At 51.3% G+C, this 23,479-nt stretch overlaps 1 protein-coding gene and 1 pseudogene across 2 annotated transcripts; both read right to left on the bottom strand.

Moving 5' to 3' along the window:
• Positions 1–7,283: 7,283 nt before the first annotated feature.
• LOC119036004 (leukocyte immunoglobulin-like receptor subfamily A member 6) lies at positions 7,284–11,644 on the bottom strand (annotated as a pseudogene).
• Positions 11,645–17,353: 5,709 nt separating this feature from the next.
• LOC119036000 (leukocyte immunoglobulin-like receptor subfamily A member 6) lies at positions 17,354–22,458 on the bottom strand. Of its 2 annotated transcripts, XM_053656726.1 has the most exons (9): positions 22,264–22,458; positions 22,000–22,088; positions 21,787–21,822; positions 21,328–21,612; positions 20,870–21,175; positions 20,359–20,640; positions 19,770–20,069; positions 18,335–18,427; positions 17,823–17,895 (listed from the first exon to the last, which is right to left on the bottom strand). In XM_053656726.1, exons 1-8 carry the CDS (start codon positions 22,266–22,268, stop codon positions 18,339–18,341), a joined length of 1,392 nt encoding a protein of 463 aa, XP_053512701.1. In that variant the 5' UTR covers positions 22,269–22,458; the 3' UTR covers positions 17,823–17,895; positions 18,335–18,338. The 2 variants fall into 2 exon arrangements, with proteins under 2 accessions (XP_053512700.1, XP_053512701.1); XM_053656725.1 differs by lacking the exon at positions 18,335–18,427 and having other exon boundaries at positions 17,354–17,895; positions 22,264–22,450.
• Positions 22,459–23,479: the final 1,021 nt, after the last annotated feature.

The raw sequence follows: 23,479 nt of genomic DNA, 5'->3' as shown, positions 1-23,479 counted from the left end.
GCTCAGGGGCCTGGATAGGACAGATGGAGAGAAGGTCTCCTGCTCACAGACATGAGGAAGTCAGAGAGAGGAAGGGGAGAGGAAGAGACCAAACCACACATCCAACCAGGAGAGTGGGTGGCTCTTGCAGTGGGTCAGGAGACCATGTTGTAATCCTCTCACCATCCCTCCTGCCCCTCAGTGGGCGGTCAGTCTTGGAACAGCCTCATAGGCTCCCCAGGCCATGCAGACAGCGATCAGACAAACCCTCAGCTCTTCCCTCTCTTCCCCCCACTAATGAACACACCCACAGCTCTGACCCTGAGACCCTCTTTCTGGGACCCACTTCCCCTCCACAGTTACACTCAGGTGAAGACCAAGGACATCATGTGGGTGTGACCCCATCAGCCTCCTCTTTGACCTCCTGAGGACCCTCACTCCCAGTTGAGGGGTTTCACTCCCATGCACCTGAACTTACCTGTCAAAGACCCTCCCTGCACAAAGTCTTTCCACAGGTCCCCACCTCACTCCAGCACATCCAAGTGGGTTCACTTGCTGGTCCATGTTGTTGGAGATGAAGCTGAGCTAACCTGTCCATCCCAAGCAGAGACAATTAGTCCTACAAAGCAGACCCTTCCCAGTGCCCACCTCCCTTCCCCAAACTCACACACCTGGGTCATGGCCACACTGGGCCTGTCATGGGGGTCCCCTGAGCCAGTATACTCAGAGCAGACTCCACTGCACACCTCCTAGACTGAGATAATGACAAAGAAATCTTCCGGCCAAAGACTTCCACCAAGATGGAGGCGTAGATGGAAACATTGTGCCTTCTCACACAACCAAGTTTAAAAACAACAAAGTTTTGGACTTCCAAGATGGAGGCATAGGTGGATGTGCCGTGCCTTCTCACACAACCAAGTTTAGAGACAACTAAATATTAGCAACAGAAAACACAGCCAGAACACAGAAAATTGAACTTTTCGGAAGTCTGTTAACAACAAATTCTTCAGCCTGACTGGTAAGGGGTGAAACCAGCAGCTGGTGGAGCAGGGTTGCACAGGAAAACTCGGTCGGAATCCAGGCGCAGGGTGGGACCTAGTGAGCGACCAAGCAAGCGACCGCGGGGAAACAGCGAGAGAGCAGGGCTGCGGGTTGACTGTGGTCGAGCAGTTGTGCGCGGATAGACGAGCCAGGGAGTGGGCGATTGGACGGGGACCCAGCGGGTCCCCGCAGCAAGCGGCAGGGAGGGTGCCGCCATTTCCCTGCTCTGACCCCACCTCCACATACAGCGTCATAACCCAGCGACTCCCCGGCCCTGGTGAACCACCTAAGGCGCTGCTCCTCACCCAGCGAGGCGCAAAACAGCAGAGGGTGCCGCCATTTCCCCGCTCTGACCACACCCCCACATAAGTCTCACAACCCAGTGACCTGGGAGTCCAAGGCTCTGCTCCTCGTACTTAACGGGCGTGAACAAATGAAAAATGGCTCAAGAAGATCTCAAAGCCCCAGAGCCTATAAATCTAAGCAATGAAGAAATAGCAAAACTCTCAGACGCACAATTTAAAACACTGGTGATCAGGATCCTCACAGAACTGGTTGATCATAGCCACAAATAAGACAAATATATGAAGGGGAAACTAATTGAAATGAATGGAATTGCACAGGACACCAATAGCGATGAAAAGGAAACTGGGACTCAAATCAATGGAGTGGACCAGAAGAAAGCAAAGAATGGCCAAACAGAAAAGAGTCAAGAAGCAAGAATTCAAAGAAATGAGGAGAGTCTTAGGAACCTCCAGGACATCTTTAAACGCTCCAACATCCGAATTATGGGGGTACCAGAAGGGGGAAAGGCACAGCCACCAGTGGAAAACTTATTTGAACAAATAATAAAGGAGAATTTCCCCAATCTGGCAAAGGAAATAGACTTCCAGGAAATCCAGGAAGCTCAGAGAGTACCAAAGAAGTTGGACCCAAGAAGGAACACACCAAGGCACATCATCATTACATTAGCCAAGATTAAAATGAAGGAGAGAATCCTTGAAGCAGCAAGAGCTAAGGGGACAGTCACCTACAAAGGAGTCCCCATCAGACTGTCAGCAGATTTCTCAAAAGAGACCTTGCAGGCAAGAAGGGGCTGGAAAGAGGTATTCCAAGTCATGAAATCCAAAGACCTACAACCAAGATTGCTCTATCCAGCAAAACTTTCATTTAGAATGGAAGGACAGATAAAGTGCTTCTCAGATAAGATCAAATTCAAGGAGTTCATCATCACCAAGCCCTTATTATATGAAATGTTAGAGGGACTTATCGAAGAAAAAGAAGATAAAAATTATGAACAGTGAAAGGACAGCAAACTCACAGTTATTAACAACCACACCTAAAACAAAAGCAAACTACAAGGACAGCTAGATCAGGAGCGGAAACATAGAAGTGAAGATCTCATGGAGGGTTAGCAACAGGGGAGTGGGAGGAGGAGAAGGGGGGAGAAGGTACAGAAAATAAGTAGCATAGACGGTAGGTATAAAATAGATAGGGGGAGGTCAAGAATAGTATGGGAAATATAGAATCTAAAGAACTTGAGACACATGGTCATAAACTAAAAGTGGAAATGGTTGGGGTGGTGCAGGGTGGAGGGGAATGAAGGGGGAAATAGAAGAACTGTAATGGCATAATCAATAAAGAGAAAATTAAAAAAAATAAAACTGAAATTTGTATTTTGTCCTTGTGGAAAGTGAAGCAAATGAAGGGCAAATTAAAATGAAAAAAAATCCTATTTTACATTGAATTGTACACATTAAAATGGTTAAGAGTATATCGTGTGAATTTCCATTAAAAAAAAAAGTCAAGAAGCACTGGCCAGGGATCCCAGAGAAGGAGTCCTAACATTATTTTCTATGGAAAATGCAAATTACTATAAGAAGCCCTCTGACACCAGATTTCCTCATAGAAAAGAGAGACACCAGAAGACAGTGGGGACACTCGTCCAAGAGCAGATTGTCAGTGAAGATTTTGCACTGAGTCTCATCAGCTCTGCCATCCCAGTTTCTGAGTCCTCCACTCCTGGGATTGCTGCTCTGAAGTCTGGAGGTGGTTCTGTGTATTCCTGCTTCTTTCAGAACTTTCTGCTTTGGAACGGAGCCCTGAATCTCCCATGGGGGCTGAAATAAAAGACCTTCCTCAGAGCAACTGCACAGTAAGCCCAAGCCAGGCATGTTAGCTACTCCTGCCCATACCTGCTGCCCACAGCAGAGAGCCAGCCACAGGCAGCAGAGAGACTCCTGGCCCCTGGTAAGCCTAGTCCTGTTGGGTCCTGGGGCAGCACCCCAGCCTCCTCCATCCTGGTCTCACTCACTCACCCGGGGCTCCAGGGCTCCCCAGCCTAACGAGTAGATAATACCACCTCTAAGACCTGGGGGCTACCAGGCCCCCCCCAACCCTCAATCAGAAAGTGTTTATGTTTTGTGAATTTCCAGGTAAGGTTAGCCTTTTAAGGATGCACATTGAGGGGGAAAATGTACGTCCATGCTCTTTGCTTTCCGTGATCTTGAGAGGGTATGGTCCCCAAAGTTGCAAATGGTGAATAATAGTAATTATGTTTGTACTCTGTGATCCATGCATCCTGTTATGTGAGCTTCACAACTACTTTGTAGAGTAATACTTACCTTGTTAAACAGAGGCAGAAGCTCTGCCTCAGAAACGAAATGTGACTTGTCCACACTCCGCATGCCAACCTGTTGGGAACCACCCTGCCTGGTTTCAGGAGCTGTAACCCCCCATGGCTAAGGCTGAGTGAGCAACCTTCGGACCATAAGCCACTAAGGAGACAAAGCTTATCCCCCTGGCAGGAGTGCCACTTCTGCTCCTTTTTCCATAACTGGCCCCCAATGCTTGATCAGTTAGCCAATGACGGGTAAGATTCCCCAAATGGGGAACGACCTAAGACAGGCATGATCACACAGAGGCCCCAGGGAAGGATTGGGGGGGGGGCTATGGAAAAAAGGGGGTGATGGCCCCTCACCCCTGGGTTTTGACAAATACTGAGTCCTCAGTCTGTCTGCAAGAAATCTCCATGATTTCCTCTGCTATCTGCCTCCTCTGCCTGACTTAAGCCTGAAACAATGACTGAGGGTAGTGCAGTCTTGTGCTGGGAATGGTGGGCTCCCTGGGTGATTAGGCCTGAGAGAGGATATGTAAAATCCTGTGGAGACTGCTTTGCTAAGAATTCTCTTAGTGAAATAATAAAGGCCTGAGCAGAAAATGAGTTTGTTTTCCCAAAGTTTTGTAGCCTTTTAGCTGATAGACCCTAACTTAGGAGAAGCCCTAATAGTTCTTTGCATGCTATCTACTGTTTACTGCCTAACAATGATTAATAAGTTGTACCTGAACTCCTGTGCAAAAAAAACCAATAAAAGTTTGTCTAGGGAAGGGTGCGCAGCGCTCTCCCCTTGAGAGAGTTGCCAGGCTGCTCCCAGGCTCTCCCTGCTTGAGGAAGTAGCCGGGCCGTCCCTTTTCCTCCACAGGACTCAGTAGTCTGTGTGAATTTGTCTTCTGTCTCATCCATGATGCCATGGGCACTGCAGGCCAGTGCCCAGGTCACCAAACTATAACTCTTTTTGTAGGGAACTTCCCTGCCTGGTTTCAGAAGCTGTAGCCCCCCACCCCCCATGGCTAAGGCTGAGTAAAAAACCTTGGGACCATAAGCCATTAAGGAGACAAAGCTTATCTTCCTGGTACGAGCACGGCCTCTGCCCCATTTTACTTCACCTTGCTTGGCCCCAGCTGATGACGAGTGAGCCAATGACAGGAAAGATTCCTCAAGGGAGGGATGATCTAAGACAAGCATGGTCATGAAGGGGCCCTGAGGGAAGCACTTGGGGGGCTATTGAAAAAGACCCTCACCCCTTGGCTTTGATATAGCCTGAGTCCTCATTCTGTATGCTAGGAGTCTCTGAATCCCTTGGCTGCCTTACTTCCCTTGCCTGACTTAAGCCTGAAAAATGCCAGAGGTCAGTGCAGCCCTGGGCGGGAACAGGCAGTTCCCCAGGGCAATCAGGCTAAGAAAGAATGCATGAAATCCTGTGAAACCTGCTATGCTAATACCCTCAATTTAAATAAGGGTCCAAGCACGAAATGAGTTTGGTTCCTCAAAGTTTCGTGGCCCTTTAGCTCTCTGACCCTGACTCACAATAAGCCCTCAGAGTTCTTTGAATATTATCTATTGTTTGACCATTACTGCCTGACAGTGACTGATGAGCTTTACCTATATGCCCTGTATTCCTATGCAAATTAAACCCAATAGAAGTTCACTGAAAAATAGACAAAAAACTGTACTTGAAAAATAACTAAATAAAATTAATTATAAAAAAAAAGAAGGAGCGAGCTGCTCTGCTGAAAGTCTTAAGCTAATATTTACTCAGCAGGCCATTAATTTTTACAATGGCCAGGGAATAAACCACTTTTACAAAAAATAAAAGCCAACAAAAAAAAAAAAAAAAGAAAGTTCACTGAGGAACAAGCTCCTGGCCCTTCTCCTTTGAGAGATGAGCCACCTTTGCTCTGCAAGCAGATTTGATCTTGGTAGACTTATTCTCCTCCCTGGTGGCTGGGGGCTGGGGGGCCCTGTGGGCTGCCCCACACACACCTCTTAGCTGGAATTGATGGTTCAAACTCCTAGTCCCCTGCTGTTCCCACCCACGTCTATTACATGGAGTCTCACACACTGAGAGATCCCAGAGCTGTGAGAGCTAATGGTTTAGGAGAAGGTACATTTAAGCAGCAAGGAGCCTCAGGGGAGACAGATGTGAGGGGTCCCCCCCTGAAGGGCCTTGAAGACTCTCTGCTGGGCCAGTGGGTGCACAATCTCTCCTGGACTCACCTGGCTTTGCCTGAGGGCAAGACCCCCATTTGGGTGAACTAAAGCCCCTGTTCCACAGGAAGTTGTAGGCTGCGTCTCATTGTGAGAATGACAGTCTGTTATTGCGATCTTTGGTGATGGCAGAGATTCTGATTCTTCATGTTCTTTGAAATATTTGTGTTCTCTTTCTGTATTTGATGTGGCAGTCACCTCCTGCAAGCTTGACCAGCTGCTCTCAGATGAGAGACCCTTTCTGTTGGTCCTGTGTGTGTTCTGGGGCTGTGGATGGGCCAGCTTCATGCTTGTGGCTCCCTCTTGTGGCAGGATTCTCAGGTTGTAGGTCTGGTCCTCATCTTTCACTGTATCTGGCCAGTTATTGGTAAATCTCTCTCTCTCTCTCTCTCTCTCTCTCTCTCTCATGTTTTGTTTTGTTTTTTAATTAATGGCTCATGGGCTTTTACAGACACGGGCTCCACTCACCATACCAGAAGGCCATATTCAGGTGACTGACTGCAGTCCAGTCTCAGACCTCTCCCTTGCTCTCTTGAGGGGATCAGAGGCATCTCAGGGTCCTCAGGGGATCGCTGACAGGTGGGCCGGTACTACAGCCATGCTGCTGGTGCTCGGGGCCGGGAGAGCTTCGGCCAGGATGCATGGGGTGCTGGGAGCGGCCAGGGGTCCAGCTGAGGGCTGTGCGCAGGGCTCCAGCCTGGCTGCTGAAGGACGCTCTGAGTGGGGCTCGGGGCTTCCTGAGCAGTTAAAATGGAAGCAGTGTGGTGGCGCCCTAGTTTGGACAGGGAGTCACTGCAGGTGAAGCAGTTGGAGCAGGGAGGGAAGGGGGAGCTCTTCTGCCCCCTGTGTATCCGGTGATTGCGAGCACCTCCTGGCAGCGCTCGAACTTGTACTCGCAGCCAGATGGGGCGCTCACTGGTGTGCTTTTGTAGGGCGTTATGAGAGGTGAGGAGTAGAAGGAGCTTTGGGGAATCCCGGGAAGGGAGTTCAGTGGCTCTTGGCAGCAGCGACGCAAGCATAGGACCTGGACCAGGTGCAGGAGCACTGGGGCTAAGAGGGCTGGGAGGGGACTCCGCAGTGCACCTCCCAGGGCGGCCAGGATCTTGGTGGCCAGCAGGCATGTCCCTGCACTGCGAGACACCCTGCGCAACCCAGTCTTGTGGGAGGGGTGGGGACGCTCTGGTCATGCCTGGGCTCAGCCCACCATGTGCCCGCAGAGAGGCCCTGAGCATATCCATGCAAAGAAATCCACTCAGGTCACCACAACCCACTGGTAGCTGGGACTCAGTGACATCAATGGAGGGGGAGAAAGATGGGGCATGGAGGAGAGGGTGGTGGCGGCTCTCCCCGTCCTCAAGGAGCATCTACACCCAGGAATTAGGCAAATGCCACAAATCTACTGAGCCACACCAATGCCCTGGCCACACTATTTTTGATATTTATTCATTTATTCAGTTGTTTAAAAAGATTTTGTGTCACACCAATCTGACCAAAAGAGAACCAAAATGCGTGAATGTGGACAATAAAAACGAGAAAAATGTCCTACAGGAAAGTGGACCAGAGATGGAGGGTGAGCCCAGGGGTGGATCTCAACCTGTGATGTGGGCTGAGCCCCAGGTCACATGGAGGAGAACAGAGGCGCAGCCAAGGAAGGTCAGCAGTGCAGTGAGGGGAGACGCCCACAGTCTAACTGTGGGGAAGCCCCTCCAGCCCCAGCCCCGCCTCTCCCTGCAGGGGAACCAAGCCCACTTCCTCCACATTCTCAACAGACTCTTTCCCAGGGGCGCCCACAGTTTCCTCCAGAGCTTCCTGGGGTCATCAGACTCTTCTCCAGGCTCTGCCTTGCTGACTGGTGGGTTTGCTGTTTCCTGTGTTCAACTCCTGGCTGCATCGTGGGGTCTTCTCCAACTGTGCCAAGCTTCACACAGCAGCACCCCGAGGACCACGAGGATCAAGCCAGACACACCCAAGCGGATGAGGTTCCCCACTGTGTAGTCTTGGGGTTGATAAGCTAGGAATTGTGAGTAAAGAGATCCCAGAAGTCAGGACAGACTCAGATCACCCCAGTCCCCCTGAATGTCCACCAGGGCACCTGCATCTCATGGACCAGTTTTGATGCTCTGAGCACAGCCCCATAATTGAGAATTTCTCCTCCTCTCTACTCTTGGAATCTGACTTGTTTCCCATCATCCCAGAGGATCAGCAGCTCCCGAGGAAAAGAAAACCAACAGGATATGAGAGGAGAAAAGTAGAATGGCTTCAGTCATCTCTTTCCTAATCTTCAATGTGTCTCTCTAACTAATGGGACCCAACTTCATTCCCCCAGGTGACATCTCTGGGTCTGGACTTGCATTGTTTTGGAAAGCCAAGATGCACACAGGGGACTTCAATTTGTCCTGAATATCACGACATGAAGGAGTGACAGCTGGGTCTACCTTTTCATTGCTTCCCCTCAGCTAGTTCCTATGTTTCTGACTCAGGAACATAATTTCTGTCATGTTTCTTTCTTCTTTTCATCAAGCTTTCTTGTTTAAAAAAATCAATAATTGGAGTTTTGGCCAAGATGGAGGTATAGATATGAACCCTCTGCTTCCATGTACAACCAAAAGGAGGATTCCAGCCATCTCAAGTCAATAAACAACCAGAAGTGCCAGAAAATCAAACTGCATGGAACTCCAACAACTAAGGAATCTAAAAAACAGTCAAGAACACCAACCAGATCGGTAGGACAGGTGGAAGGAGAGAACCCACAGAGAGGCAGTGGACTGTGCAGGCAGGGCTGGCTGAAGGGGAAACTGGGACTCTGAGCTGACTGTGGAGTCTGGTGGGGGTTGCTGTGGTGGGAGAAACTCCCAGGCTCACATGAAAGTTCCTCGGAAAGTGGAACTAGAGCCGAGCAGGGGAGTTCCATGGTTCCTTCACTGGACCCTCCCTTGCAGGCAGTGCTGCAATGCAGCGAGGAGGGTTGCCCTGCCCTGCTCAATACTCAGGAGACTCTGCCCCCTCACCACCTAATAGGTGCACCCGGAAGAAGAAATAGTGGAAAGAAATGAGCAAAACTCCACAAAGAGAGCTAAGTGATGAGGAGATAGCCAACCTGTTTGATGGAGGGTTTAAAACCCTGGAAATCAAAATGCTTACAACAGTGATTAAGCTTGGTCAAAAAAAAAAGAACTTAGGCAGTCTGTGTGGGTGAGGGTCTGCAGACCCTGACTGCTTCATGACACAGGAACAGGGGAGGCTGTGGGTGAGCCTGCCTCCCCATGTGTCCTGTAGTCCAATACATGTCCCCCAAATATTGTCCCTTTATACACTTCTGTCTCCTCCCTGAACACACCACCACTGAATGGTCCCTTAGGTGGGGTGAGGCATGGTGAGGGTGGGGATTCCTTATCTTCTCCATCACTTACGGGGTGAGATTCCCCCTATTGCTGACCTCACTGTTTCATCCTCCTTCCCATCCCAGCCCAGAGCTGTCCTGGGACAGAGTCTGCTCTCACAGAGGACGTGATGTGGGGGTCCCTAACCTGAGACCAAGAGCTCCAGGGGGTCACTGGGCTGTGACAGCTGGAAGGAGGAGGTGCTGTGGTTTGCACTGTAGCACCTGTAGGTCCCCCCATGGGCTGAGGTCACAGGACCCATGGAGAGAACTCTGCCTGGTGCTGATGAGCTCGGGACTGTGATCTGAGACTCAGGGGGTGATTGGCTGTCCCCTCCTTGGTCAAAAGGAAAGTGTCTGTTGGGCTTTGTGACTGACACAGCAGGGTCACATTCTCTCCTGAGGCCACAGTGGGTCCCGGCTCCACCGAGAGGGAGGGTCTGTCAGGGAGACATCCTAAAGAGAAAGGAGTGGGTGGGAGACTGCTGGCCACCTAGTTCTGTCCCAAGAGTCACCAGGTCCCTTTTGGAAGACCCTCCTCACTGTCTCTGCTTTCTCTGAGTCTCTCCCTTCTTCTCCCTGGGGAGCCCACACCCCTTGTCCTGGTCATCACTACCTGAGACGCCCAGCAGACCTTGAGCAGACTGTGGGACCCTGACTGAACCTATTGGCTCCTTACGTGCCACAAGGATGTCCAGGGGTTCACTGGGGGCCAACCACTCAGAGGAGAGGCTATGTCCACCATAGCACCTGTACTGGCCCCCGTGGGAGCTGCTCACAGTGTCCAGGGGGAAGTTGGCCTGAGAGCCAAGCCTGGGGCTGCAGGTCAGTGATCTGGGGGAGGCCCTGTTCCCCCTTCCTTGGACAGAGCAAATCTGTCACAGCTGATGTCAGAGAGACACTGGAGGGTCAGGCTCCGTCCATAGGCCACAATGGGGCCCTGCTGGGTCAGGAGGGAGAGAATCCCTGAGCCACCTGCAGGGACCAGACAGGAGTGACAAGGGTTGCTCCTCCCATGAACCCTACTCCTGGACTGGCCCCTAGTCCCCACTGTCTCTCTCGCCCCAGAGCCCCTATTCCCCCATCACCCCACCTCTGATATGGAGCTCCCCTCCCTGCAAAGACCCCAGGAAAATCAATGTCTGGTGCCTCTATCCATGGATGAGATAAGAAGGAGATGTACCTGAGACCAGGAGCTCCATGAGATCACTGGGCTGTGACCACACGTGGGGTCTGTTCCTTTTATATCCATAGCATCTGAATGTCCACCTGTGGCTGGGAGTCATTGGACCCACAGGGAACAGGGCCTGGGACTGCCCACTGGGGTGAGGCTGTGAGTCCCGGGTCCAGGAGAGCCTGTCTTCTCCTTCCTTGGTCAGAATGAACCTGTCAAATCCCTGCCATGAGCCACACTGGAGAGTAATGGTCCCTCCTGAGGTCACAAGAGGGCTGGGCAGGGCTGAGAGCCTGGGTTTACTGTAGACTCCTAGGAGAGAAGAAGGCAGCATATTAAATGGGGTTACACCTCCCTCATGTCCCCAAGGGCTGGGCTTTGAGGGGGAGACCCTCAACTTTTGAATGAGTAAACCCCTTCTTGAGGCTAGAGCCTGAGGCTGGGACCCCTGAGTGTCCCCTCACCTGTCACCACCAGCTCCAGGGGGTCACTGCGGTCTGACCAGACACCTTGGCTGAGATAGGAACACTGATATCTTCCTGCATGTGGCTCTGCCATGTAGGTGATGGAGAACTTGGCCTTGTTCCTGGGATCCAGTATCTTCTCTGTGTCCCAGGGTGTTGGACTTTCCTCTTTATCCAGACGGAACTCCTGGGCCTGCAGGGTCCCCTGACACCAGATGGTCACCAGGCTACCCCAAGGGATCACAGAGCCTGGCTTAGCCCAGAGGGTGGGTTTGGGAAGGGTCCCTGGAAGGAATCAGAGTCTGGGTCAGAAAATATTCTGCATTCCCATCCCTGCTTCTCAGCCCCAGCATCCACCCTGATGTGCCCCATGCATTAACACAGAACTTCTGATCTCCATCCCCAGCTGCCTTATGGGTAAGCCCCTTGTCCTTTATGTGAAGACAGTCCTGGGAGCCCTGGGAACAGACTCACCTGCCTGCACTGGCGTCCTCAGGCCCATGCTCAGCCCTGCAAGAGAGTCTCTATGAGAGATTTTCCCTGAGTCCTGAGTAGAACCCTCCTCCCCAGAAGCCTGTTGAGCCCTGGGGTCCTGACAGAGCAGGGCTTCCCCTCCCCACTCACATCTCACCGAGGCAGAGCAGGGCCGTGAGGGTGAGGGGCATGGCGTCTTGTCTCTGAATCCAGCTGTTGCAGAAGGAAGAGTCCACGGTGTCCTGAGGGTGATAGACACATAGGGTGTGGCCACAGGGAGGCTGGCTGGACCTGTAACAGTGTTGTCACATCAGCAGCACATTAGGAAGGGGAACAGTGTCTTCCCACATGTCTGGCTGTCATTGTCACGATAAGGAAAGTTATAGTCCCTGAGCCTCCTGAGAGGCCCCTTGCAGGTGAGTGGAGCCAGGGCAAGTTCTTCCAGGTCAGAGCCTCCCCCTTGGGTCTCCCTTTGTTCTCTGCCCAGTTAGCGGCCCCTCTCTGTGGGTCCCCACTCCATGCACAGTGGTCACCCAGGAGATGCATCAGGAAGACCGGGGTCCCTGTGCCTGCAGAGCTCAGCTCAGCAGAGACAAGGTCTCCTCCTCACTGTGCAGTTCAGGTGAGTGTCACTGTGACAATGAGCACAAAGGACAGACACAGAGGAATAGGAAAGAAAACACACCCTTCCCATGGCCTCAGAGTGTGTGTTTTTTTTTTTCTATCCCAGCCACCGTCACTGACTTCTCGTTTTATCTTAGCAAAAATGTCCGCCCACCTTCCTGGGGACAAGCCTCTGAGTGATCCCTGCCCCCTCAGTGCCCTTGTTTCCTGGTTCAAACCTCCTCCTCGTGCTGTGTTCCTGCCTACAAGCTTCAGGGGACACTGATTTGGGTTAGAGACCTGATTTTTACTTAAAGCATATATTTACTTAAATACTCGTCATCCAATGCCCATGTGTCCTTGAGTGGTAAAGTCCAATCTCTGTCTCAGCCTCGTCATCTGGATCCTGTTGTCACAAAGCCCAGTTCCCACAATGGCTGTGGGTCAGTGGTGCTGGTTCATGGAAGGGAGGCTTCCATTTCCAGACCAGATGAAGACGTGAGTGGGCTGGGACATGAGAGGATCAAGGTGTCCAGGGTGAAGGGCAGGATTATTCCATCCCCTTGAGACCTTTTCTGCTCTGAATACCAAGCACAGCTACTCACAGCAGCTCTGAAGTATGTAAGTCAAACATGTGCAGGAAAGAGAAATGAAAGTTCCCAAATGGAGAAGAAACCACAGTGGAGAACAGAGACTGAAACTGAGTGGCCGTAGTGCTCCGGACTGTCCCCGGGTCATAGGGACATGACCCACCCCACCCCCCGTGAGTAAAAGGAAAGGGACTCCAGGACCTCACAGGAAGGGGGTCAGGGAGCAGGTAAAGCCTGGAAGCGTGTTCCCCTCCCTGTGGTTCTGTGTGGGCTCTGGAATGTCTCTGCCCACTCACCCAAGTTCATGTTCAGCAGTGAGCAGTCTGCCCTGTGTGTCCTGAAACAGACTGAGTCCAGTATGTCAGCCATGGGTGTCTGTCCTGTGTGTGTGTGTGTGTGTGTGTGTGTGAGACTCCCACTGGACCAACCCTGATGGGCAGAATGCTGAGCAGGTGCTGAGTGTGAGAGAGTGGACTGCATGGGGCAGGGGCAGCTGCCACAGCCCCTGGTCAGCCTGACTCCCAGGACAGCCCTGGAGAATCTGCGGGAGACCAGGGGTGTGAGGGGAGAGACTCCTACAACAGTGGACAGTGGAGAAATCCTAACCCTGACAGACAGCTATGGACACCATCTACTGACTCCGGGGACTGTCACATGCAACCAACCATGTAAGGAAATATGAAAGTAAATTAAGATTATCATGTTCAAATACCTGGAAAATGTAGGCAAATATTGAATCAGGAATATCAATTGTTTTACAGAGGAATGTTTTGATTACAATTTGAAGAGCTGAACAACCCAATAGAATGGACACACTTAAACAATTCTTCCCATCAAGGATGAGACAGAGCTGAAGGGGCAGTTATGACAGTGGAGTACAGTGTTGAGGAAATTTCCAGAATGCAGCACAGGGACACCATGTATGAGGACTGAAGGTACTTGGGGACTAGAGTGAGGAGGGCCAATGTCATATCTCTGGTGTCAGAAGGAAAGAAGTGACTATGACATTTAGTAAGAGCTCCACAGAACAATAATCGAACATTTTCACAGGTGAGGAAGTCAAGCTAAGTGACAGGGGCATGTATTTAAAACTGAAATTTGGGAGGACTTCCGCCAAGGTGGAGGCATAGGTGGAGATGTCATGCTTTCTCACACAACCAACTTTAGAGACAACAAAATATTAGTAACAGAAAACACAGCAAGAACACAGAAAATTGAACTTTTGGGGTCTGATAACAACGAATTCTTCAGCCTGACCGGTAGGAGGGGCAAAGCCAGCAGCTGGCGGAGCGAGGTTGCACAGGACCCAGCAGGGCAGGCAGGGTCTGGGCTGTGTGCTGGGACTCTGGCCAAGCTGTGAGGCAATGGGTGTGGCCCGGGCTCTTGAGCAGTTAAAGGGGAAGCAGGGTGGAGGCTCCCGAGCTTGGACAGGTGGTCGCTGCTGGTGAAGGGCTTGGAGGAGAGAGGGCCGGGGAGGTGCTTCTGTCCGTGTGCATCCGGTGGGGACCAGCTCCTGCCAGTGTGCGAACTTTCTGTGGCAGCCAGGCTTGTGGCAGCCAGGCTTGTGGCAGGCACGCTGATGGGTGCTGCATGGACTTGAAGGAGCTTTGGTGCAGCCGGGAAGGGAGTGCACTGGCTCTTGGTGGCAGCTGCTCGGGGTCAGGATCAGGCCTAGGTACAGGAGGACAGGGACCCGAGGGACAGGGTGGGAAGGGTGGTGCAGCGCCTCCCCGGGACTTTGGAGCTTGCAATGCATGTCAGCCACGATCCTGGAGCCCAGAAGAGGTGGCGCGGCAGTGGCTTTGAGTCCAGGAGAGACTCTGCGCACACCCGAGCCCGAGGTGGGGCCCCTGCTCTGTGCCTGGCTGGTCCCAGTGCACTTTATGCCCAGGGAGCTGGGCCTGAGCTCCTTGGGTGAAGTAATCCTTGCAGGTAACCACTGCCATCGGCCTAAAATGTGCGCCCCTGGGACTCAGTGAGTTGATGGAACTGGGGAAACACCAGGGGATGTGAAAGAAGGTGGTGGGCGGCTCTCCCCTCTCACAAGAAGAAAGAAGAGGAAGGGACTAGAAAAGAAAGTGCATGAATGACCCACGGACACGGAGAACAGGGTGGATGGAGACTGAGCGTTGGAGTCCAGTGGGGCCGCTGTGAAATGGGCGGAGGAGAGTGTATGGGGGGAAATCGGGAGAACTGTAGTACAATAATAATTTTTAAATATTTAAAAAATAAATAAATAAATAACTGCAAAAAATAAAAAGGAAGAAAGGAGTATTTATTTTTTTATTTATTGATTGATTGATTATGCCATTACAGTTGTTCTATTCCCCCCTTCATTCCCCTCCACCCTACCCCCCGTCCCCACCATTACCCCCCCTCAGTTTATGACCATGTGTCTCAAGTTCTTTAGATTCTATATTTCCCATATTATTCTTGCCCCCCCATCAATTTTCTATCTACTGTCTATGCTACTTATTTTCTGTACCTTCTCCCCACTTCTCCTCCTCTCACTCGCCTGTTGCTAACCCTCCTTGAGATCTTCATTTCTATGTTTCCACTCCTGATCTAGCTGTCCTTTTAGTTTGCTTTTGTTTTAGGTGTGGTTGTTAATAACTGTGAGTTTGCTGTTCTTTCACTGTTCATGTTTTTTTAAATTCTTTTTCTTAGATAAGTCCCTTTAACATTTCATATAATAAGGGCTTGGTGATGATGAACTCCTTGAATTTGATCTTATCTGAGAAGCACTTTATCTGTCCTTCCATTCTAAATGAAAGTTTTGCTGGATAGAGCAATCTTGGTTGTAGGTCTTTGGATTTCATGACTTGGAATACCTCTTTCCAGCCCCTTCTTGCCTGTAAGGTCTCTTTTGAGAAATCTGCTGACAGTCTGATGGGGACTCCTTTGTAGGTGACTGTCCCCTTAGCTCTTGCTGCTTCTAGGATTCTCTCCTTCATTTTAATCTTGGCTAATGTAATGACGATGTGCCTTGGTGTGTTCCTTCTTAGGTCCAACTTCTTTGGTACTCTCTGAGCTTCCTGGATTTCCTGGGAGTCTATTTCCTTTGCCAGATTGGGGAAATTCTCCTTTATTATTTGTTCAAATAAGTTTTCCACTGGTGGCTGTGCCTTTCCCCCTTCTGGTACCCCTATAATTCGGATGTTGGAACGTTTAAAGATGTCCTGGAGGATCCTAAGACTCTCCTCATTTTTTTGAGTTCTTGCTTCTTGACTCTTTTCTGTTTGGCCATTATTTGCTTTCTTCTGGTCCACTCCATTGATTTGAGTTCCAGTTCCCTTTTCATTGCTATTGGTTTCCTGTGCAATTTCATTCATTTCAATTAGTTTTGCCTTCATATGTTTGTCTAATTTGTGGCTATAATCAACCAGTTCTGTGAGGATCCTGATCACCAATGTTTTAAACTGTGCGTCTGAGAGTTTTGCTATTTCTTTGTTGCTTAGATTTATAGGCTCTGGGGCTTTGAGATCTTCTTGAGCCATTTTTGGTCTGTTCGAGCCCTTTAAGTATGAGGAGCGGAGCCTTGAACTACCAGGTCGCGGGGTTGTGATGCTGTATGTGGGGGCGTGGTCAGAGCGGGGAAATGGCGGCCACCTCTGCTGTTTCTCCCCACTGGGTGAGTAGCAGAGCCTTGGGTGGTTCACCAGGGTGGGGCCACTCAGGTCGCTGGGTTATGATGCTGTATGTGGAGGCGGGGTCAGAGCGGGGAAATGGCGGAGCCCCGTGGGGCCTGCTCAGTCCCGTAGTCTCACCACCCACTCCCTCGCTTGTCTATCTGCGCAGGAAAGCGCGACCACAGTCAACCCGCAGCCCTGCTTCCTTGCTGTTTCCCCACGGTCGCTTGCTGAGTCGCTTACTAGGTCCAACCCTGCACCTGGGTTCCACGCGCCCGAGTCTGTCTGACCGAGTTTTTCTGTGCAACCCCACTCCAACAGCTGCTGGTTTCGCCCCTCTTACCGGTCAGGCTGAAGAATTTGTTGTTATCAGACTTCCGAAAAGTTCAATTTTCTGTGTTCTGGCTGTGTTTTCTGTTGCTAATATTAAGTTGTCTCTAAACTTGGTTGTGAGAGAAGGCACAGCGTCTCCACCTATGCCTCCATCTTGGCGGAAGTCCTCGAAAGGAGTATTTACAACCAGGAATTAGGCAAATGCCACAATCAGAGTTTATGAAAACAATGGTGTTATCTGGGAGCTGGTTTACAAACACCCCCTGACCACCCCTCCACACACCTCTGGAGTTTCTGGAGCAAACACACCAGGTCCATCATCTGATGCACAGAGCATCCTTCATGGCATCAGGCTGTGTTTTTCATGATGGTTTTGTCTTTATTTTTTTCAGACTAGTCTTTCACAATGAAATTTATTGCAGTGATATGAAGTCATACAATTACACAGGTGTCGGGCCTGATTGGTGTGGGTCAGTGGGTTGAATATTGGCCTGTGAACCAAAGGGTCCCCTGTTCTATTCTTGGTCACGGCACAGGGCTGGGTTTCAGGCCAGGTCCCAGGCAGGGGGTGTGTCAGAGGCAAGAAATCTGTGTTTACATGGCACATTGATGTCTCTCTCCCTCCCTTCCCCTCTCTAGGAAATAACTAATAAAATCTTTAAAATATTACAGAAGTTTCAAGCACACAGTTCTAAGATACATCATCTGTATATGGCACTGAGTTCTTCCAAAATCAAATCTCTCCTCACCATAGATTTCACTCTCTTCACCTTCCTCTGTCTCACTCTGACCCTTCCCCCTGGTGACCACCACTGGGTTGTCTGTGTCCATCTGAAGAAACTAGCCTGGTATTTATCCATTTAACCAGTTGTTTAAAACAGATTTATTGTCCAACCCAGAGACATACAGAATCAGCAAATGTGAAGAATAAAAGGAAGAAAACTGTCCTACATGAAAGTGGACCAGAGATGGAAGGTGAGCCCAGGGGTGGATCCTAACCTGTGATGTGGGCTGAGCCCCAGGTCAGGGGGGTGAGAACAGAGGCCCAGTCAAGGAAGGTCAGCAGTGCAGTGAGGGGAGATGCCCACAGTCTAACTGTGGGGAAGCCTCTGCAGCCCCAGCCCTGCCTCTCCCTGCAGGGGAACCACGCCCACACCCTCCACATTCTCAGCAGACTCTTTCCCAGGGGTGCCCACAGTTTCCTCCAGAGCTTCCTGGGGTCATCAGACTCTTCTCCAGGCTCTGCCTCACTGACTGGTGGGTTTGTTGTCCCCTGTGTTCAACTCCTGGCTGCATCGTGGGGTCTTCTCCAACTGTGCCAAGCTTCACACAGCAGCACCCCGAGGACCATGAGAATCAAGCCAGACACACCCAAGCGGATGAGGTTCTCCACTGTGTAGTCTTGGGGTTGACAAGGCAGAAATTGTGAGTAAAAAAGTCCCAGAAGTCAGGACAGACTCAGATCACCCCAGTCCCCCTTGCATGTCCACCAGGGCACCTGCATCTCATGGACCAGTTTTGCTGTGAGCAGAGTCCATAATTGAGAATTTCCCCTCCTCTCTACTCTTGGAACCTCAGTTGTTTACCCATCATCCCACAGGATCAACCGCTCCAGAGGGAAAGAAAATCAATAGGATATGAGAGGAGAGACCTAGCATAGCTTTCATCATCTCTTTTCTCATCTTCAATGTGTCTCTCAAACTAATGGTACCAAACTCAAACCCCCCAGGTGTGCATCTCTGGGGCCTGGACTTGCATTGCTTTGGAAACCCAAGATGCACATGAGGGACTTCAATTTGTCCAGAAGGTCAGGACATGAGGGAGTGATAGCCGGATCTACCTTTTCATTGGCCCACCTCAGCTGCCTGCTTGTGTCTTTGATCCACAAACATAATTTCCACGTCACATTCCTTTCTTCTTTCTATCAATCTTTCTTTTTAAAGAAATAAATGATGGAATATGTACAACATAGATATTTGTTTTATATTGAGGATTACCAAATATTACATAAAGTTTAAGTGATCATTCAGTTTCTAATCTAATAGGAAGATTGGTAAGAAAGTAGCAAAAAGGTAAATGAAAAAATAAAGTCTTTTAGATGCACACCTGCATGAAAACACAGATCTCTGTAGATCACAGACAACCCCTGATGTGACCAATGAAATCACAGGCAGTGCAGGGAACTCTGGGAGGGGGAGGGGGCACTGACAGGAGTTCTGGTGGGAGGTGTTTTGGAGTACACAACTGACCACCGGTTGTCATGGAAATGGAGCAGAAATTTTACTGTCTTCCCCCAACCATGTAATGAAAGTGGTCCCTGGTGGATGCAGGAAGAGTTCAGAGTGGACTTATGCTCTTTCTCCCACAGGAATTCAGTGGCATCAAATTTCTAAACTGATTAAGCTTTTTCAAATCCTGGGTTGGATTCTGTTTTGATAGATAAGAGAAGTGAGTCTCAGATACAGATAGGATTTTGTCACTGGTACCCACTGCCAGAGGGTTGAGACAACCCTCTACTTGGGTTTAGACCATCAGAGGACTCCCTTCAGTCTAACCCATAAAGAAGAGGTCTCCCCGACTCTATTTCCTATGTGGGATTTCTTCCACAGGGACCAGAACAACTCAGGAGCCTAGAATCAGCAACACAGACAGAGGCAGGTGTGGCTCCTGCTCTTTTCTCCCCACCTGACCTGGGCATCTTCCCCTTCATGGATTTCCTCCCCCTGATTACAGGGGACCTAGTGACCTCCCTCCTGCTTGAGACAAGAGGCCCCTTCTTTATGTCTCCACCTTTATCCCCAGGACTGTAGAAAACAAGACCTTCTGGAACTATTTGATGTGTTGAAGTATAAAGTGAGAAACAGCAGAAACCTGGTGGAGTCTGTGTCTCCTCTGGGCTATGAGGACTCTGCTACCCAACAGACATGAAGTTTGTCCTTGTGGAGGAGGGTCTGCAGACCCCAGCTGGTGCATAACACAGGAACCAGGGGAGGCTGTGTGTGTCCCTGCCTCCTCATGTCTCCTATAGTCCAGTAGATGTCCGCCAAATGTTGTCTCCTCATGTACTTCAGTCTCCTCCTTGCAAATACCACTGGATGGACCCTCAGGGGCGTGAAGCATGGAGAGGGTGGGGACTCCCCATGTTCTATGGCATTTATGGGGTGAGATTCCCCCTATTGCTGATCTCACTCTTTCGCTCTCCTTCCCATCCCAGCCCAGAGCTGTCCTGGGACAGAGTCTGTTCCCTCAGTGGATGTGGGGTGGGGGTCCCTCACCTGAGACCAGGAGCTCCAGGGGGTCACTGGCCTGTGACAGCTGGAAGGGGGAGGAGCTGAGTGAGCTGTAGCACCTGTAGGTCCCTCTGTGGCCCCAGGTCACAGGGCTGATGGTGAAGTTGGCCTGAGAGGGGACAGCTGTGTCCTGCAGACGAAGCTGCTGGGGAGGATCCAGGGACCCCTCCCTGTGCAGGTGGAAGGTGTCAGCCCTGACCTCAGATCGACACTGCAGGGTCACCTTAGCTCCCCAGGGCACTGAGGGCCCCGGCTGGACTGAGAGGAAGGGTTTCCTGTACATTCCTGGGGAGAGGAGGGCTGTGATGTGCAGAGGGTCATTTCTCCCCCCATGACCTTCTCCCTGAGCTGAGGGACACTGTCCTTCCCCAGGGACACTCTCTGTGACTCCAGTCAGTTTCTCTCAGTCATCTGGTGGGCAACTTTTATTTCTATGCCTGTCCCTCCCTCCTCTAAACCTCAGCCCCCCCTCAGCCTCTCATCAAGGACCCAGACCTGGACTCCATCACCACCACTGTGACCCTGGGCCTGGCCCTAAGCAGACAGTCAGGATGGGGAAGGGCAGGCTCCTCACCTGCAATCAGGATGTCCAGAGGGGCACTGGGAGCTGACCACACATAGGAGAGGTTGTGTCCACTGTAGCACCTGTACTGGCCCCCATGGGCAAGGTTCACAGGGCCCAGGGGGAATTCAGGGCTGTGCTGCCCATGGAGACAGTAGGGGGATGTGGGCCCCTCATCCTTGGTCAGAGCAAAACTGTCAAAGCCGGGCTCTGAGCTGCACTGGAGAGTCAGGCTGTCTCCATGCAGCACCAGGGGGCCTGGCTGGGCTGAGAGGGAGGGCTCCCTGTACACACCTGGGGAGAAGGGTCATTATCACCCAGGGGACACACACACACACACACCACCCACTGGGGCTGCAGGGAGAGCTTTCACTTGTCCCTCCTTAAGTGTCCTACCTATTGTGCTGTCCCCAGTAAACCCCTGTCACTGACCCCAATATCCCCCATGGCTTTACTGAGCACAAGCTAAGATCAATTGTTAGGGGTCCAGGAAAGAATTGAAGCCAAGAGTGGGCCACCTCACCTGTGACCTTGAGGTGCAGAGGGTCACTGGGCTGTGACCACACATTGGGGTTGTAGCTGGAGGAACGATAGCATCTGTAGGTCCCCCCATGGGAGGAGCTCAGGGGGCCCACAGGGAAGATAGCCTGCCACCTCACAGCATAGAAATTCCATTTCGCTTTCCTGTGTTGGGGCAGCTCAGTTCCTCCCTCCTTCAGCAGGTGGAACGTGTCCCATATGGACAGGGAGCTGCACAAGAGGGACACGTTCCCTCCTGAAGCCACCACCAGGCCTGGCTGGGCTGAGAGGGAGGGTGGGCTGTACTCTCCTGAGGGAGAAGGAAGATCTGAGTTAAAGGGAACTGTCGCCCCACCTCTCCTAGTAGTAGGCTGTGAGGGGTAAGGCCCCCCCAAAGCCACACTCTGTCCCCTTTATTTTCTCAGGAGCCCACATTGGATAGGAGACCCTGTTCCCCCTTACCTGTCAGCACCAGGAGCAGGGGCTCACTCCTCTCAGACAGCCTGCCCCCAGAGCTGTATGCACACTGGTACAGCCCTGTGTTCTTTGAGCCCATGGACTGAATGAGGAACCCGGTGTTGTTGCTGGAGGCCTGTGGGATCCTCATATCCAAGGACTCAGAACTCCTCTCTTTATACAGAATGTAGCCATCCGCCTGCAGAGACCCCTGACACCAGATGGTCACAGGGCTCCCCTTGCTGACAATGGGGCCTGGGTCAGCCCAGATGGAGGGTTTGGGGGGAACTTCTGGGAAGGAATCAGATCTACAGTGTCACGGGGTGTCCTTGTCACCTCAGTTTCCCCAGCTGTCACTGCAAAGCCCCTCTCACACTGGGCACCATCAGCCCAGACCCAGTGTGTGTTTCTCAGCTGCCAAGGGGCATCTTAGTGCTGAAGCATGAGCTCTTGGGGAGAACTCACCTGCCTGAACCTGGTGCCATGGGCCCCGACACAGACCTGGAAGAGAGGCCCTGTGAGATTTTCCTTCACCCCACACACAGAAGCTCCAGGCCTGGCTTGGGCCCCTGCTGAGCTGATATCTTCTCTCCTTAGAATCTCTGCCCCCACTGAGCCTCCTGGGTCCTAGATCTGGGAGTGCCGAGAACCCCATCCTCTGTTTTCCCCAGAACTCACCGAGACAGAGAAGAGCAATGAAGGTCAGGGTCATGAAGCTGTCTGCCAGGGTTTCCAGGGGTGCAGATGACATAAATTGTCCCTGAGCCCTGCAGGACAGACAGACACACATGGTGTGTACCAAGGTCCTGGCTCTTTGTGACAAGTCAGTTTCTTCCTCAGCTGCAACCTGCCCTCCCTGAGGGGTGGTGGAGGAGACAGCAGGTCCTGGCACCATGGAGACCAGATCTCAGTCTCTGCAGACCCCACATGTCCTGCACCCACCTCATGTGACACCCAAATCCGGAGGGTGACACCTAGCCCAGAACATGAGGGCAGAGGACGCCAGGCAGGACTCAGGAGCAGCCCAGTTCCTGTTGCATTTCTGATTCTGCCTGTTTTACAACCCTTGTAACCATGGGCAATTCACTTCCTTTTCCTGAGACAACAGAAATGCAATGTTTCTTCCGGCCTTTCTCCATCCCAGAAACCCCAAAAACCGGCCAATATTTCCGAGCAGGTGCCCAGTCCAGGCATGAAGTTCACTGGGGAAGGTGACTGACTCCTCCCCTGGACACACCCACTGCTGGTTAGCAACACCAGACAGTACAAATATGTAGGCAATGGATGATGTGGGTGTTGTGTTGGTAAGTTTCAGAGAAGGAGGAAATGGAGCACAGAGAGACTCCATATTGGTGGACGCCATGGAGTGTGGGGACCTGCAGGTGAGGGAGGGACCAGGACACACTAGGGGTCAGCAGAGGGGGGGTCAGAGGACCTTTGACCAGGAAGAGACTGATTATTGTCAGAGCTGTGAGTCATCAGGCTGTGCTGGGCCCTGGTCCCACGGGGTCCCTGCTCCCTGCAGGGACTCCTGGGTTTGATCTTTCAGGTAAGGGAGCACTTTTGAGTAAAGAAATGTGCAAGCAGGTTGCTGCTTTGAGAAGATGACATTCTGTGGGAATAGGCTGTAGGAGTGAGGAATGGTTGATAAACTGTGATAAAACTCCAGCCCTCATCTAACACTGAGGTAATGAGCTGATCAGTACTCTGTGTGGTTTATGAGAATTTTTTATGAAACCCAACACAAAACCCATAGCACAAATATGATTGAAGCTGAGTCAGAAGAGGTGGGAACATTTCTTTGTCATTATGTTGGTCTAGGAGGTGTGCAGAGTGTGTTCTGTTCTGATGGGCTCGGGGGGCGCCCATGACACATATGGTGTGGCCATGACCCAGGTGTGTGACTCTGAGGAGGGGAGGTGGGCACTGGGAAGGGTCTGCTTTGTAGGGACCAGTTGTCTCTGCTTGGGATGGAGAGTTTAGCTCAGCCTCGTCTCCAACAACATGGACCGTTAGGTGGGGCTGCTTGGCTGGGCTGGAGTGAGGTGGGGACCTGTGGAAAGATTTCGTGCAGGGAGAATTTATGACAGATAACTTCAAATGCATGGGAGTGAAACCCCTCAGCTGAGAGTGAGGGACCACAGGAGGCCAGAGAGGA

Source organism: Artibeus jamaicensis, unplaced genomic scaffold (assembly GCF_021234435.1).
Source record: "Artibeus jamaicensis isolate MK-2021 breed Jamaican fruit bat unplaced genomic scaffold, CSHL_Jam_final scaffold_2693, whole genome shotgun sequence".
NCBI classification, from domain to species: Eukaryota; Metazoa; Chordata; class Mammalia; order Chiroptera; family Phyllostomidae; genus Artibeus; species Artibeus jamaicensis.
This window is presented reverse-complemented; position numbering and strand designations above follow the sequence as displayed.

Coding starts and splice junctions, on each gene's coding strand:
- LOC119036000 (XM_053656725.1), bottom strand. Junction 21,613..21,786: donor ATGGCACCAGGTTCAGGCAG/GTGAGTTCTCCC, acceptor ATTCCTTCCCAG/AAGTTCCCCCCAAACCCTCC. Junction 21,176..21,327: donor CCTGCTCCTGGTGCTGACAG/GTAAGGGGGAAC, acceptor CTTCTCCCTCAG/GAGAGTACAGCCCACCCTCC.